Source organism: Pelmatolapia mariae, linkage group LG6, assembly GCF_036321145.2.
Source record: "Pelmatolapia mariae isolate MD_Pm_ZW linkage group LG6, Pm_UMD_F_2, whole genome shotgun sequence".
Taxonomy (NCBI): Eukaryota; Metazoa; Chordata; class Actinopteri; order Cichliformes; family Cichlidae; genus Pelmatolapia; species Pelmatolapia mariae.
Genome location: NC_086232.1, coordinates 4,081,865 through 4,100,249, shown reverse-complemented (window position 1 = coordinate 4,100,249; position 18,385 = coordinate 4,081,865). Strand labels below are relative to the sequence as shown.

Below are 18,385 nucleotides of genomic sequence, written 5' to 3'. Positions count from 1 at the left end.
AAATGAAGTCAGTTTGACAATTCAGACATTTTATACTGCTAAACTACACCAAAACTATTTCCAGTAAACAGTTCTTCATGTATCCATTTCAATATAATCCAATAAATGCATACAATTCATAGAAAAATAATATTCTTGTACACAAGCTTTCACATGTATCTCAAACAGATGTGGTTTGGGATCTGGTTTCTGAGAGTGGTAGAGCAATTTTTTTCATTTAGCTTATTCTTTGATGGGTTGTTACTTCTTTAGACTTCTGTTTGAATTATGAGCATGTCCTTCATTTTTTCTGTTAGGTTGCAGCTTAATATTTTCACTAATTCTCTAGATTTATTTAAACTGTTATATTGTGTATAAAGTCTTAAGTGACCTATAATTTCCTCTTTAACTTAAAAAATAAAAATTAGGTTATCATTCTGAGGGGGGAAAAGCAAACAAAACACAACCCACATGTATTTAATGAAATTGGCAGACTTAACAATAGCAATTACGATGGACATGTACACTTGTGCATACTAATGTACTCATATAAAACTGTTTGTATTATAAACCAATAAACTTTTTCACTAAAAATTGTATTTGACAACACCCATCTACCTGTGCAGTAAGTAATATGTGAGAGGTATATGTAGTACTTAGTACTATAGTGTTCTAATGATCACTTTTAGTATTATTGCATTAGTTGGCATATGTCAGCCCATCACTTATTAGACCACAAATAATATCCCTGCAAAACCTAATCTGCAAATCTTTAGTAACTCACTGTTATTCAGATTAACCATTTCCACTACAGAAACAGAGCAAAACATTCCAGAGCAACCTGTGGCTGGTTTTTAAGTGTATGTTGAACAAGGCTCCCATTAACTCTGTCACCACCAGTGTTGGTCAAGTTACTTGAAAAAAGTAATCAGTAACTAATTACTGATTACTTCACCCAAAAAAGTAATCCCGTTACTTTACTGATTACTTTTTCAAAAGTAATTAGTTACTTAGTTACTTTTTAAAACATGATTTACACCCTAAATAGGTAATAAAACAATAGATCTTTCAGCCCAATTCTACTTTTTCTGTATAATCCATCATATAAAATGTAATCAAATGAAAATGTCTCTTTTTAAAACTTGTTTTATTAGTTTTAATCTTTTAACTTTATGCATCAAGCAAACATTATATGCAACATTCTCTGACTGGAAGAAATCTGTTTAACATTTAAACCTATTTTCTGCATATTCCAGCATATAAAATAAAATAGTTTTTTGTGTTTACACTCACTCTTTCAAATAGATGCAAGTAAAACACAGCAGAAAATAAATAAAATCAAAGACTGAGCGGTCCTGTTGCTCTATTTTCACCTGTATAGCAGGAGTGGGGCAGGCGGAGGTTTGCCCTGGTGCAGGTGTGTCGCAGCGGTCAGTGGAAGGATCCGGGAGTTTCTCTGTGAATTTCACATTCCAGTGGCAGCGTATTTGGGGCTTGCTCGGAAGTTTAGGGGTTTTTTTGCTGTAAAAAGGAGTTTTCTTCCCACGCAGTGAACAGCGGACGCTAATGTTTTTGTCACTTAATCAAACTCAAAGTAAGGTCAGTACTTCCACGCTTTAAACGCTGCATGCTCATACTCTCTCCCGCACTCGTTATATTATCTATTTTTGATCTGCACACAGCTGTTGCCACGAACGTTGCACTCGCTTACGTCATTGACATGAGACACTCTCGCAAAAAAATCACGGTTTTAGTAACGCAGTAAGGCAGCGTGCTTACGGGAAAGTAACAGTAATCTAATTACCTTTTTTGCAATAATATTCCCTTACTTTACTCATTACTTGAAAAAAGTAATCGGATTACCCATCTCTGGTCACCACTGTCCCATTAATAAATAAATAAATAAAAACCCCACACTATTTTACTTGATTTGACTCATACTGTTCAATCTAAAATATCAACAAACCAAGTGAAATTTAATGGAAGAAACAACACAACAAAAATAATCCTACTGATCTTTCCATCAGAAGCAAGAATTCTGTGGTGTTTTATGTTATTATTTAGAAATCACTCTATACACTTTGCCATAAGAAACCTTGATGGGACCATGTTAAACAAATGGCCCTGACTGCCTTCTTTCACTAAATCATCACTAAATTTAGAAATATCCTGACTCCGTGATGCTGACAAATTAGTTCATGCATTTGTTTCTTACTGAATTATTGTGATTCCTTACTATCTAGCACTTGTATTAATGAGGACTCAAAAGTCTTATAGTATTATATCATCTCAATATATCATCCTGCTGTCAGACTAAATCAGGGATTATACTTTCTGTCTCCACTAAGGTCCGCTCGAGTTCCAGTGACGTAAATTATCATAATAAGACGATAAGTATGAGGATCCATGCAAACACAACTGCCTGTTTTTTGTGAACTCCTCCGCAGAAAATTTACATTTCAGTAATTATGCATTCACTCAGAAGCAACTTACGACTGCTGGCAACTTTTAAGGTGGGATGTTTTGATGCATATCAATACAAGAGTTGTGATTGTTCAGTTGGCCTTAATCATCGTATTAGTGTTGTGTAAATGATGACAGGCGACATCAAAATGACAGAGCAAGCTGTGTTTTGGGATTTTTCTTTTGAAGACTTTGAAATTCATCCTCATGGCAAAAATCTTTCTTTACATTTAATGAAATTTAGATTGAAAAATCTATATAAAATTTGCATAAGATGATACTTGTCAAGATGTTGTTGGTGTGTAGAGAATGCTGATTGGACTGAAAGACAATAACCTTTTCTTCCTCCACTGATGGTGACATATGACTTTATTCAACAGAAGATCAAGGAAGTTATGAAACTAGTTATAAAACAGCTAAAGCCTTCCTTCTCTTTGCTTATGTTTCACTGTCTTGCCCACCCCACCCAGATCAGATTCTACATGCTGTCTACCAAAAGACACAACTCAGCAAGAAACTTGTATTTTGGGGGCATTTTAATATTCCTCCCACTGACCTGCCCAACTCTATCCATTATCAGTATAATATTTTACTGCCAAAAAAACAGTAAAACAATCTCGTAAGCAATGTCATATCTGGATAACTAGATCAAAAATTGCCAGGCTGTAAATACTGTTGAACAGCTAGCAATGCATACACGTATTCTAGAGTACTTTAAGTATAAGTAGTTTGATAGCATCTCTTCTTTTCTGTATCCATCTTTCAAAGCTTGTCTTTAGCCTCCCTCCTTTTCTGGCCCTATTTAATGATTTGCTTGCACGAACAGAGCTGTTAATGTTAAAGTCATATCCTGCATTCTTCACTGGCTCGTGTCTTTATCAGTAGTGGCTTTCAAAGGGTAGACTTACTCATAGCAGTGACAGGACATTCGCTCTCCCTACCCCCACCCCTTTTCAGTGAGTGCTTGAATTACAGTGCCTGATAGGAAAGCTGTCACTCGAGCAAGGATTTTCTTTTTAGCCACTATTTCATTTTCTCCCACTCTGAAAATGGATTCCTTATTGCTAGTAATGGTGTTTGGTGGTTGATTTTATACACCTGTGGCAATGTGGCTACACTATCTCTGAATCGAGGAGGCGGTCAAAGGGTACATCTGTCACCATCTCACAATGCTGTGATTGCAGCCATTCCCCAACTCTCTGTGAATGGTGCTCATGGCCATTGATCAGTGGTCTTTGATCAATGGTCATGACAATTTCCATATTAATGAAGAAACTGAACTCAAAGCCCATTGTTTGCCAGTGGTGGTAGTTTCAGTCATTGTGCAAATGTACTGTTTATAAGGTTGGAAGCCTGCAGTCAGCTGAGGCTGAAGAAGTCACTTGGATGAGTGACGAAACATTTCTCCCACTAAAAAAAATCTATGCCCATGTGAACAGAATCAACTTTTTGGGATTTACTTACCTGGATGATTGAGCATGCATCAAGACAAGGCTGAGATGGTTTGGGCATGTACAAAGAAGAGATAGTGGATGGAAGGAAGGAACAAAAGAAAGAGACCTCAGAGGAGGCTCATGGATACATCCAGAGGGCTGATGTGACAGAGGAAGATGCAGAGATAGAGTAAAATGCAAGGTGATCTGCAGTGGTGACCCCCACAGGGAACAGCTGAAAGATGTTTGCACTATGAATAGTTGAAAGTGTTGGACTTTTTTCTTTTTTTGATACTTTATTTTTATTGTTTTTCTTTAAACATTATACAGGGGAGATAGAGAGTATCAACAAAACAGAACATAAAAAGAAAAAGAAAAAAATTAATAAAATAAAATAATAATTAAAAAAAAAACTGGACTGGAAAAAAATTGACTTTTTCCTATAAATTAAAGTAAAACTTTTTTTCACAGAACTGTTGGACATAATAACAATTTAAGTTCAATGGCAAATTTCATATCCAGCTTTTTTTCTGTTTTGTTTTTTAATATATTTTGAAAGCTAGGGTTTGTTTTTTTACTTGTTATCTTGTTAGGTGCTATAATCTGTTGTAACCTCTGATGCCCTCTTGCTCAGGTTTCTCTTCCAAAAATAGTTTTTAATCTCAATGTGTCATATAACTGAATAAATAAATGAAGAATATATACAAACAAAATTCACTCAGATTCATGATTATTTTATGGCACATCATAAGACATAAGTCACACTACATAAATCACACTAATGGTAGTTATCAGACATAAGAGAGTCAAAAAATGTAAAGTATTTACCTAAACTTTCATAAAGAGATTTATAACGATAGATTTTTATGTGTTATTTATCATATATTTAACATACTTTCCAGATTCTGTCCAGTCTGCATTCAACTTTCTTTTCATGATACCTGTTTGAAAAATGGGGTCCTTTAGCTAAAGGTATCCCATTTAATAATCATTTTATAATCAATATATGGCATTACACAATGGGACACTGTCTGTACTGACAAACTGTTTGAAATCCCTACACTTTTCATATATGGAAGGAAAAGCATGATTCCCATTTACTATAATAGAGGCTTATACAATCGTGCCACAATCAATAGAGGAGCTATAATTAACAGGTGGGATTGTTAGGATTTGACCGATGTCACCATGCACATCTGCAATAGAATGTTGAAAAGATTTATGGTATGTATTATGCATGTGTTATATGTCAGGAATGTCAGTGTCATGACCATTTCAACATATTTAAACCAAAGTCTGTCTTTAAACAAAAGTCATGAGTGCAGACTTTGCATGCATTTTGGGAAATGTGTTTTGACTTGGTGAAAAGACAAATGTAATTCTGCATGGTGGTTGTATATACTGGAACTTTACCTTGAAAGTTAGGTCTTATTCTTGGGTCATAACTGACCATCAGACGATTCAAAATGTTGGAGGTAGAGTTAGCTGGAACCTGTGCCAAATCTTCTGGAGACAACTGCCTGTTAAAGAGGATGATATTGGACAATAATTAATATGATTTGAGCAGATGATAGATAAAAGTAATGTAAATAAAATAATTTAAATCTAAAATACTAAAAGTGTTAGAAATGATGGTTTCTTGATGGATACATATGACTTCATACTTCTGGGGGTGCCACAAGCAGGCAGCGGCTGATAGTGCTCCGGCTAATTCAGTGTCCTTGTAATCTGTAAGCTGAGGACCACCAGGTTCAGTATTTTAAAGTTACATATAACACGTTCACTCATCGATTCAGACAAGTACTTTTTCTGTGCTTAAGTGCTTTCTAGCTAACATTCATACTCTGATTAATGCATTGTGACGCAACGTGGGGTTAGTATTTACCAGACAAAAAAACAGTCAGGGATTAAACCATCAACATTCCAATTAGTGGATGACCTGCTCTGCCATCTGAGCTATAGCCACCCCTGTCCTAATGGTCTGAGTGCATGTGATATACACTGTGAAAACCCAGACAGAGCATACTGCATCCTGGCAGTGAGCTACCTCCTGGTCTAAGCCACCAGTGGGAAGCGACTGTAGCTCCATAAACTGAGATAATTTGAAGTCAGATAGAGTCTTTGACAGAATGCAGGGTTAGACTGGGGGTCCCTCTGCTCTTGAAGGGGCTCTTTAGAACTGAGAACTCTGTCCCACCTGAGTGGAACATTGTTTTTCTGCAGGGAGAAGAACAGATGGCAGTGTGTCAACTCCCTGGATGAAAAAAGGCTGACCTCTGCCCTTCCAAAGTGACTACCTGAGGACAGAGTCTCCACTCTCGAGGACTCAGGCCCCCTCTCGACATGTCTGCCACCACATGCAAGGGCCCTGGCACATGAACTGCTCTGAGTGAGTGGAAGAGGGGGTGAGTCAACTGCCACAACCCAGTTGCCACCTTGCAGAAGAAGGGACATTCTAGGCCCCCTTGGACCTGACCCTTCTTAAGCCCCTAGTGAATCTGGACAGGCTACTTTACATCTCCTCTGTCAAGTCTTCCAAGTCTGCTGCAATAGTTGGCCTGCTACTGGGCCAAACATATCTGAAGGGTTAACTGGCAGTGCAGCATTAGTTAGAAAGCCATCTACAACCTTGCAGTTCCTGCTGCCGCGGGTAGCTTTGCTGAGACAGGCTGAGAAATGTTCTTGGTCGTGCATGTTAGCAAACCTCTCCTACATAGAGAGGACCATCTGTGCAAAACTGCGGGTGATTCATATTGTCTTCACACCAGGTCTTTTAAGTCAGGCAGAGGCTGCAACTCCATCTGCAAGGGTCGACACTGTGTGGTTTCCTCAAACTCAGATGCGAATACCACAGGGTTCTCAGGTTAATATCCAGGGCCCTGCTTGCCCTACCATTAACCTCAGAGACAACTGTGAGGTGAGCGTGTGAGCTCACATATCTGCAAGCAATGCACTGGCTAGGGATCACAACCAGAATCAGCACAGAAAACAAAATGGAATAGTAATCCTGGATGCAGATTCATTAAGTATTGTGATGAATCTAAATACAGATGTGGAGTTGAAGCACTGGTCCTGTGATGCAGTCAAAACAACATGGACCTGAATACTCTCAAAAGCCCAGATAGGTTTGCAGAAAACATCATTAGTGCCGACTTGCTCTCGATTCAGGATTTGTAGAAATCTGAAGTCAGGAAACGATGAGACAACAGTGCAGACCCATCACACCCTGGTCACAGACCGTTCCAATTTTTGTCCTATGCTAGGTGCTTTTGAAGCACTGTATGCCAATACAGACAGACAAGCAGATATCTGTTCTGTTCTTTCTACAGGCCATACTCACATAATATCTGTACTGAAATAACATCCATGATGCTAACCAAAGCATGCTGTTTGTTCACACACACACACACACACACACACACACACACACACACACACACACACACACACACACACACACACTTACAGTCAGGTCAATAAATATTGGGACATCGACACAATTCTAAAATTTTTGGCTCTATACACAACCACAATGGACTGCAAATGAAACGAACAAGACGTGCTTTAACTGCAGACTGTCAGCTTTTATTTGAGGGTATTTACATCCAAATCAGGTGAACGGTGTAGGAATTACAACAGTGTGCAAATGTGCCTTGTGCCTTGACTTAAAAAAATTGTGTCAATGTTCCAATATTTATGGACCTGACTGTATATATCAGAGGCTTAGGAGCTTGAGAGTCCTATGCAGTATCGCTGCTGTTCCTAGGACTGCGCTGTTCTGGACAGAAATCTTGGATGTGGTTCATCTACCACTATGGCTGTCTTCCTCTGCTTGTCCACCACTACTATGTCCGGTTGGTTAGCCATCAATAGGTTGTCTGTCTGTATCTGTGAGGAAACAGTTTAAGAGCCTGAATGCTCGTAAAGCTCCCGGCCCAGACGGTGTGTCTCCTGCCACTCTCAGACACTGTGCAAACGAGCTGGCCCCAGTGTTTTCTGGCATTTTCAAATCCTCACTGCAGGCATGTCATGTGCCTGCCTGCTTCAAGTCCTCCACCATAGTCCCTGTCCCCAAGAAGCCAAGGATCACTGGACTAAATGACTACAGACCTGTGGCTCTGGTCATAAAGTCTTTTGAGCGCCTGGTTCTCTCCTATCTCAAGACACTCAAGGCCCCCCTCCTGGACCCTCTGCAGTTTGCATACAGAGCAAACAGGTCTGCAGATGATGCTATCAACATGGCTCTACATTTCATCCTGCAGCATCTGGACTCCCCGGGAACCTACGCCAGGATCCTGTTTGTGGACTTGAGCTCTGCCTTCAACACCATCATTCCAGACCTTCTCCAAGGCAAGCTTTCCCAGATGAATATGCCTGATCCCATCTGCCATGTGAGGCTGGGGAAGAATGTCCCGGATTCCCAGACCATCAGCACCGGCTCCCCTCAGAGCTGTGTTCTTTCTCCTCTGCTCTTCTCCCTGTACACCAACTGGTGCACCTCCAACCACCAGTCTGTCAAGATAATTAAGTTTGCAGATGACACCACAGTTATCAGACTCATCTCGGACGGGGATGAGTCTGCCTACAGGATGGAGGCTGAACTCTGGTGTCCTGGTGCAGCCGCAACAACCTGGTGCTGAATGCCGAGAAGACAGTGGAGATTATTGTGGACTTCAGGAAGCAAACATCCCGACTCCTCGCCATCATCCTGACTGACACCCTCATCACCACTATGGACACATTCTGCTTCGTGGGTACCATCATCACCCAGGACCTCAAGTGGGAGCCCACCATTCCCTCTGTCACAAAGAAGGCCCAGCAGAGGATGTATGTCCTGAGGCAGCTGAAGAAATTCAACCTGCCAACATGGATGATGCAATTCTCAAATCATTGAGTCCACCCACACCTCCTCTATCACCGTGTGGTATGCTGGAGCCACCGTCATGGACAAACACAGACTGCAGCATGTTTTGCACTCTGCTGAGAAGGTGATTGGCTACAGACTCCCATCTCTGCAGGACCTGTACACCTCCAGGACACTGGGGCCTGCAGCTCGGATCACAGCTGACCCTTCTCACCCTGGACACAGTCTGTTTGACCTGCTCCTGTCATTCGGACCAGAACCTCTTGCCATAAGAACAGTTTCTTCCCCTCTGCTGTTGGACTCATGAACAATAACCATAAGACTGTTCCCACCACTTGCTCAAACACATGACCCTGTATTGTATTCTCTGTACCTGTTCCATTTTTGCACTGATCATCACCTGCATTCATGTATATATCAATCTGCTTAGCACTTTTTATTTTTATTTAAATGTTTCTCTTATCATATGTCTCGCACAAAGTACCACAGCAATTTTCTAATGTTGTAAATCTGCTCAGATCTACTCACTCAGTTCAATTCATTTCAATTCAATTCAATTTTATTTATAGAGCATGAAATCACAACAACAGTCAGCTCGAGGTGCCTTATATAGTAAGGTAGATGCCACAATAATACATATAATACATATATGTATATATATATATATATATATATATATATATATATGACAACTGTATGTTACTCACGATGGACAGACAACTTGCTTTCCTTTTTTTCCTTTCTTCGTGGATTTTCCTTCTTTACTTGAGGCAAGTTGCCAACAGCAGAGCAGTAGAAGCAGCAAAATCACTGGCCTCAATCCAACAGCCATGGTGCCTGAAACAGAGTTTAATACTGGCCTCAGTACATACAACATATAGCTTAAAAAAAGAACAATAATGTTGCAGACTTAGCACAAGATTTCACCACATGTAGGAATCCACTAGAATTTATTTTTTATGCATATCATAATAGATGTGATTACGTTTTGGAAATACATCACTTTGTTTAAGACTCTTTACAGTATTTATCTGTGACTATGCTATCACATTCAGCTTAAAGCTTGAAAAATACTTCACTGAAATTTGTCCTAGAAATGTTCACTGAGTATGAAACAGAAAGATATTTAGCTGACAAACTGGCCAGACAGAAATAATAATGAAAATAAATAATAATAATAATGATCTATTATTGCTGTGTCCCTTATACACCTAGGAGTGGCAGCACCATTTATACTCACCTCATCTTAATTGGATATAGTTATTCAATTCATTAATCCATATATCTACGGTCAAGGATATTTTTTAAAAGCAGGATGCCACTTTCTACATGAAAATGGTATATGTAGGTTTTTGAGATGCCTCACTTGAAGTATTTTACGATTATATTTTATCAAGATATTTAGTGTGACAAAAAATCATGTTAAGAAGAAATAAATTCATAGCTACATAAATCACTTTTTACATTCTTTGGTTTTATACATGTAGCTTACAGTATATGTACTAAAAGTCTGTATACTCAGTAATGCAGCATTGGTACATTTTGGTAGGATGGCCGTGATTGTCTATGAGTAACAATAATAATGACATGTTCAGTGACCTTTCTGACACAGCTTAAAGGTGCACAGTTTGCAGCCAATCAAAAATGTTCAGTGTGATTGCCCTTCCTGATCTGTAGGTGTCACTGGCTCTGATGCTCCCCGAGCAGACCACATCAAAATACAACATCCTCTTCACTATAAACAGAAGAATTTTGTGGCACATGTTGCAAGACCTCAGCTTCCTCGGAAAATAGAGCCTGTCCATAGAATTTTTTTCTGGGATAGTAATGCTAATTCCAACATTTCAAGTTTCTGAATGTTTTTGCTATTGCTATATAAACAATTAATATTTGGTTAAAGTTCAACTTTCATTCAAAGGTTTTTGGAAAATATTTTGCAACTTTTTGGAAAATTATTTAATTAATAATAGCCTTTATACATCCTCCTCATTCCATCTGAAGTTGATCACCATTTCTTTGTCTTTGGCCTCATTAAAATTCAGAAGATGATTTTGAGTCAATAAAATGAACTAGATTTCTGTTCTCCTTGCCCTTGCCCATCACTTTACAAGAGCTATCCAAGCACAAGCAAAATTCCCAAATTAAACACTCTGTTGTTGTTTACTTCTGACCAGTTACTGGGATCGAAGATTCTCTTGCCCTTTCTACCAGCAATTTGAATGTTTGTCTTTAATAAAAAACATGAATACAATAAATATATAAATAATCACAAATCAAAAGGAAAGGTTCTTCTATTCAAAAGCATTATATGCTGTACATCAAAATTCTTCTCTTTTTTATAATGATAGACTGACAGATAATTTAGGAAATATTTTAAATTTCTCCAAACTCCTCTGATACATCGAACATGTAGACCCAAGCTTGTTTCACCATTGGCATTTATTATCAGTGGAGTGATTTTAATATCTCCGGATGGCTTATATAACTGTTTTATTACACCAATCTTATCACTGCCAATAACAAGCTAAGTAACTGGATGCTGGCTTAATTTACCTAGTCCTAGTGGCATATAGGAGTGTGTGTGTTTGTGTGTCATATTTTTTAAACATCCATCCATCCATCCATTCATCCATCCATCCATTCATCCATTTTCTTCCAGGGCCTGGTCGCGGGGCGGTAGCCTAGGTATAGAAGCCTAGACCTCCCTCTCCCCAGCCACCTCCTATAGCTTATCCGGGGAGAACACCAAGGCATTCCCAAATCAAGCGAGAGATTTAATCTCCTGGGTCGGCTTCCTCCTGGTGGGCCATGTCAGAAGACTTCACCCTCACTAAGATTATGCCAGTGAGGATGACTAGTACCACTCAGCGTCCTCCTCAATTTTGCATTTTTCTTGTGTTGTAAGTGCTATTTTCTAGTTTTTTGGCAACAACTAACCACCTATGACAGACAGACTCTTTTAGACATCCTACAACATTCATAATCTGGGACCACACTGGTGGCTTAACTTGGATACCTGAGCAGAAACAACGCCGGAGGAAAAGGGAGAAAAGAGCCAGAGTTCTGGTCAGGCTGAGAAACAGACAACACTTTTCCCCTTTTTCCAAGATTCTTCTAGCTAATATCCAAATTTTTGGGAAAAAATGGATGAACTGCTTTCCACAGCATATTATGGACTGCAATGTCTTTATTTTTTCTCCATTCATCGTTGGGACCGGACAAAGGAGTCGGGTAAGTGGAGGAGAGGTGGCGTGTCTGTAATGACTAACAAGCAATGGCGTGTTTCATCAAGGTGCTCCCTGATCTTGAACACCTCATCATCAAATGTGTTCTGTACCGCTGTTTATATTTTTTCCCCCTACGCTGACACTGTGTGGGTGCTGCCCAAGCTGTATGATGTCAACCACTGGCAAGAAGTACTACACCCCAAAGCGACAAAGCCAGCCTGAAGAAAGTTCTGCCAAAGTACAACCCGCATGTAAGCTTTCCAACATGAATTAGAATAGAATTCAACTTTATTGACATTGCACATGTCACAAGTACAAGGCAACGATATGCAGTTTGCATCCATCCAGAAAGTGCTTTAGCAATAGATATATTACAAAATATATATTAGCAATAATATAGATATACTACAAAAATGGGTCTATTATGGGTATGTTACAATGTACACGGTATGAAGGTATGTTATGAATATGCTATAACTATAAGTATGTACAGGCTGTACTGAGTGTACAAGCTATGTACAGGCTATGAACAGGATATAAATATGAAAACTATACAGAGATATGAAAATGCACCATACAAGTTATAAACAGTTGTAGAACTATAATTATTGTATTGTACAGAATGATTGCCTATAAAACATTTATAGTGCATTTTAGATCAGTGAGATATGTGGCTGATTTCAACAGTGGTTCTACAGTGGCTATAACATCCTGGATCACCTTTAGACCCCTTTCACATGTGCCTATAAAGCCCACCTTTCAGCAAATCAGATTACTCCTCAGTCCTGCTGCTACCAGCCAATAGGCAGAGGCTGAAGCATGAGCAACCAATGACAATGAAATGATCGGGTTCAATGCTGAACCAACTAATCACACATGGTCCTGCATCACTGCTTCCACACTATGTACTGGTAAGTTTTTCAAACTGCTGCCAACAATAACGTAAATGACCACACCAACTGCATTACTGGATACATCCACAAATGAATCAGTGTGGTTGACGTTGTCTCAAACATTAGGCGCATGTGGAGTGGGCTAAAAACCATAACACATTTCAAGGGGAAGAGCTACAGCACAGTGGAGATGACTGGTTCCCTACCTGAGGAGCTGAATGACCTTATAAACAGTACCGTTTATAAGGTTGGGGAAACCTGCAGTGAACAGACACTGAAGAAGTCACTTGGATGAATGATGAAACGTTTCTCTCACTGAAAACACTACGTCCAGATGAACAGAATCAATTTTGGGGATTTCCTTACCTGGATGATTGAGCATGCATCAAGACATAATTTTAGAGATAATACGCAAATGGAAGAAAGCAGTTCTACATATTTGTTTAATATGTGCATTGAAGGACTTATCCTAGTCAAAAATGACTCCACAGTGTTACTGGAGACCAAGGTAATGCCATTCAGAGTAAGAATCTGGTTAGATACCATATTTCTAAGATTTTCTGGGCCGAGTACAAAAACTTCAGTTTTATCTGAATTAAGAAGCAGAAAGTTAGAGGCCATCCAGGTCTTTATGTCTTTAAGACATTCCTGCAGTTTAACTAATTGGTGTGTTTTATCTGGCTTCATGAATAGATAAAGTTGTCGTCTGCATAGCAGTGACAATGCGTTCTATCCCTTATGATACTGCCTAAGGCAGTGGTTCCCAAACTAACTTAAAATACTGTATAAAGCACCTTGAGGCGACTGTTGTTGTGATATGGTGAGTATAAATATAATTGAATTGAATTGAGTATTTTTTTTCCTCTTCAATGGTTAAAACTTTATTTGTGCAGAAATTCATGAAGTAATTATTAGTTAAGGTTAAAGAAATGCTTGGCTTAATAGAGCTCTGACTTTGTATCAGTCTCAGGATCTGAACTGTCACATCTTTTCAGATCTTTTAGACCTATTTTATAACTACAAGACTTTTATTCTCTGTAGCTGTTTTATAAGGTTTAGGCAAGAAATTCTGACTTTAATTTTCATGGTTTGATTAGGTTTGAACAACACAACTATTTGGCATCTAAAGTACACAATGGCTGCACAGTGGAACTGCAGATAACATTGGTAACATTACAGCAAGTTGGTTTCTTGTTCAGACCACACCTGGGCCTCTGTGTGGAGGTTGTACGTAATAGGTTTCCTTTAGCCATTCTAGTTTCTTCCCACAGTCCATAGACATGCATGTTAGATGACCGGTGATTCTAAATTGCTCATGGAATTGTAAAATGTTTCAAATGTACAGAATAAAAGCAAAACAGCAATAGGTTTGTATTAAAAGTTAGAGCTGGTTAGTTAGAATGTTACTTCCATTCAATCTGCAAAAAGCTTTTTCATCCACTGTTACTATGGTGACAACTCCCACCCCCGGTGGTGATATCAGACTTTGTCTCAAATTTTCCATGAATTCAGGGCTTGGTTGGATCACTTTTGTTTAGCAATGTGACTCCTATTCTTTTATTGTTTTAAGAAAAGTTATTTTCTTCAAGAACTTTTGGAAAGAGATTTTTCTGGTTATATTGCAAGACTGACACTGAAGGTGACAAACACCTTGTTCATCAGCAAATATAGCTATAAAACAGTAAATAGGTTCATGGTAAAATATATCACCCCCTCCCCTTTTGTCATCTGTTTGCCCATCTAGATTGAATAGATGCCCTTTCCATCTATACATAGCAAAGTAATATATTATGTATTTACAGCAGAACTATATCTATTGGTGACCCAGCCCTCTGCATCTGACAAGTTTTACCTTGAGAAGATTAAGTTAGAAGAATAATCATTCAGAGAAACTAGTGGAACAGAGAAAGGGGAAGTGACAGAGAGAAGCATAGCATGTAGGGGAGGTGGGGGGTGGGTACTGCGGCGTTAGATCACACTGTCGAGATGCAATGACACAGCTCACTGATGCTGCTGTAGTTTTACATAGGAATTGCTCTCTGGTGCAAAAAAAATTGCAAGTGTAGCAAAAACTCATCACAGGTACAAAATGTACAGGGTCACAAGGACAGGACAATACTAAAGCCTTTTGGGATAATATGATTTACAACTATCTGTTATATTCTCTCTTCTCTTTTTCTGTCTCAACTATGAGCATGCAATCTGCCCTACAACTGCAGCCACAGAAAACAGTCAGAGATATTCAGCATTCCTTTGATTCTTACCTTTCTTTAGTTGGGCCATTGATTCTGCTGCATTACAGAGATTCAGTGGTTAGTCAGTGTGATGCTGCTCTGGCTAGAGCTAGGCTACATCCTCTCTCCCTCTCCTTCTCTGCTGCACTCTCTGGTGCGTGTTCCTTTATCTGCACTGCTCTTGTCGTCTATTCCAAGTTCCTGTCTGTCTGGCTAGAGGAAGTAGCACAGTAATGTCACTGATTAACAGCTCATGAGTAGGGAATTTTATACCTATTACATTACTTGTGTGCTAATTGCTTATTTATTTATTCCCTTTTTTAAAACATATTTAACAAATGGAGAAGAAAAGAGGAAGCAAGAAGTCTAAAATCTATCTACAACAGATTAACAGTATTTGAAAGTTATATCTCTAAAAACAGAAAGAAAACCCAGCAAAGACCTGACACAGCACCTGAGAGATGCATCTGGACAGTCAGATGGGAGCGTGGTTGTCAAGAAATCATTTTAAAGGAAGGACATAGGGTGAAAAGGTTAAGGTAAAAACAACAACAACAAAAAAACTTTGGCAAAATGTTTGATGCAGTGATGAATCCAAATGTGAAAATTTTGGTTCAAATTGTTGGTAATATATATGGATTATGAATGGAGGAGGTTCTGAGCAAGGATCAACTGTCTACAGCCAAAACGTTTTGGATGCTTGGTTTGGGTCCTGCATTTCTGCCTATGCTTATATAAAAGAGGGATGGCCTGGCTCCACTTCCTCCCTCTGTACTAATGTGAAGCCAAAATTTGTCACTCATAGAAACTGCCATCTTGCATTTTTACTGCCACAGTATGTGTAGTAGTGATTTGGGGTGGAGTCGCTGCAACAAACCCGCCCACATATCTGACCACGAACACACCCCTTGCACTTCTTATGTTGTCAAGCTGCTTGAGTTTTAACACCCAGAATTGTCACCAGGGAAAGGCTACTCCATGTGTATTTAAGCCCTCAGTTTTCCTTCATTCTTTGTCATGTTGTCCTATTACGTTATCCATATCCATGCTTCTTTGCCAGTGAGTCTTTTCCTGATATCTTTAGTTATTTCGTTTTTTCCAGCAATAAAGCTGCATTTTGAGTCTAACGTCTGTGTGCCAAGTATTGTATTTTGGTCCTACACTGCCCACCACACAGCCTACCCCATGACCCGAGAGAGACCAGGAAACTCACGGTGAGCATGGATTAGAGAGGAAGTGTCAGAAGCTGAAGATGGCATGGAATATAATCCATGCAACCGAAACCCACAAATAACTGATGAGGACAAATTCAGTGATGAAGAGGATCGCCATGATGAGACTGTTGTCACATCAACAAGTCAAAGAATGGGAACTTATCCCCACCTGAGAATCAACTTGGGCTTTCAGCTGAAACCCTAATTTGAAAATAATGGTAAACTATAGTGGTAAACATGGAGGTAAGCCAGAAAGACATCAAAGCATACATGAGGGTTTTTTTTATTTTCAGTGGAGATCCGAGAATGAATCTACCAACAGTTTATGGATGTAGAGTTCAGCCGGACAATTTTTTGGGCCACCATGTCACTCTATAAATTTTACATGTTGACAGGTTTGTGGAGCGCCAGCCACTCATCTATATCCCATCTTTCAGGAACCCATAGATGGTGTTCCTGAAAAGAGGTAATTTTAGTGTAATGTTGGAATCATTTGGTCCATACACAGCTAAAATATTCCTGGTCACTTTGACAGCTGTGATAAACAGTATACTATGTTTGATCGGGTTATTATAGTCAAAATAGAAATGATGTGTTTCAACTCAAATATAAGCCATATAAAGTCATATTAATGAGACATATGGGGCCATAAATAACAGAAGTTCAAAAACTTTAGTTGTTAAAACAATCTAACACGACAAGAAGGGAAATATATCTATTATTATAGCTTTTATGATGAGTCTTAATGAAACAGTCATTTTTAACTGTGAACACAAAATAGTTTAACATAAAACGAACACAAGGGTTAATTAAAGTAGTACTGCACATAATTAGAAAGATTCAATTGTCCCTTATTATCCCAGCAGGGCATCCAACTGCCATCAGTGTTGTGATGGAAAGTTTCTAGTTCATTCTTATATTTATTAGTAGGTGCTTAGAACTTCTTTTATTTCTTAGGTGAGTGTGTGTGTCAATATGACCTGGTGTAACTATGCTTAACTACATTTCACTATGTTATCTCCTGACTGTTAGGGCATAGAAGGATGAAATTCCCAGGGAAACCATTGCCAGGTGCTTCCTGGAATATGGATAGCAGGAGCTGCTCCCTGCCCAGCAACAGCGGGGGTTGAGACAAGAAGCTGTTGTAACTGTAGTGATGCACCAGGAGTTGTGTGTGAAGGTATAAAAGAGGCGGCGCAACGTCTCAAGGGCAGAGCTCTCCTGACTGTATACTGTGATGTTTGCAGTCTGTTTGCTCTCCTGCATCCTGTAATTAAAAAGCTTTGGCCACAGCTGACCGCATTGCAGACTTTATTAACAGGAAATTCCAAGACAGTGTTCATTTCCCAGATCTTGTTCTTCAGATTCACCTGACTGTTTAGGACTATCCTCAATGTTTGCAATGTTGCCTTCTGCTAGTGCAGTCCCCTCAGTTGTGACTACCTTCCCTCTTTTTGTTACCATCCAACTACACTTCTCCAATCTGAATGACATTCCAGTGTCATTGTTGTAGATCCTAGTCGTGTCAGTCAACATATATCTCGTTCACTCGTGGCATAATGCTTGATGTCATCCATTCTGCAGGTGGCAACCACAGCCAGTTTTGTTAATGCTTCTAATCTGGGCTCAATCAGGTGATTATTTATGCTGCAGTAGATCAAGGCTGCTGGGGGATTCCCAGGGGATGGATGGACTTCTTCTTCACTCACCTTTTTTTTTTTTTTTTCACACTGTGTGTATACACTACTGTTCATTTAATCAGTTATTTTTAATCTCTGGCTGTTTTCCACAGTGTTTTTTTGTCCCATCTCCCCTGCCCTCATCCCTAGCTGATCGCAGCAGATGGCTGGCCTTCACTGAGCCTGGTTTTGCCAGAGGCTTCCCTCTAAAAGGAAGCTTTTAACATAAAGCTTGTCACCAAGTGCTTGCTCATAAGGAGGTTGTCTGATTGCTGGGGTTTTCTCTGTATTATTGTAGGGTCTTTACCTTACAATATAAAGCACCTTGAGGCGACTGTTGTTGTATTTGGCATTATATAAATAAAAATTGCACTGAAACATTTTCTGTACATCGTTTTT

The 18,385-nt window shown here is 39.2% G+C and overlaps 1 protein-coding gene across 2 annotated transcripts in view; it reads right to left on the bottom strand.

Annotated features, from left to right (window-relative positions):
* The window catches only part of LOC134628868 (glycine receptor subunit beta-like), a 57,980-nt gene extending 42,748 nt beyond the window's left edge, over positions 1-15,232 (bottom strand). For both annotated transcript variants that reach the window (XM_063475660.1, XM_063475661.1), the window contains exons 1-3: positions 15,124-15,232; positions 9,447-9,576; positions 5,289-5,395 (exon numbers count right to left, since the gene is read on the bottom strand). In XM_063475660.1, coding sequence (XP_063331730.1) covers positions 5,289-5,395; positions 9,447-9,576; positions 15,124-15,142 — 256 coding nt within the window. In that variant the 5' untranslated portion in view covers positions 15,143-15,232. The remainder of the gene's footprint in view (positions 1-5,288; positions 5,396-9,446; positions 9,577-15,123) is intronic.
* Positions 15,233-18,385: the final 3,153 nt, after the last annotated feature.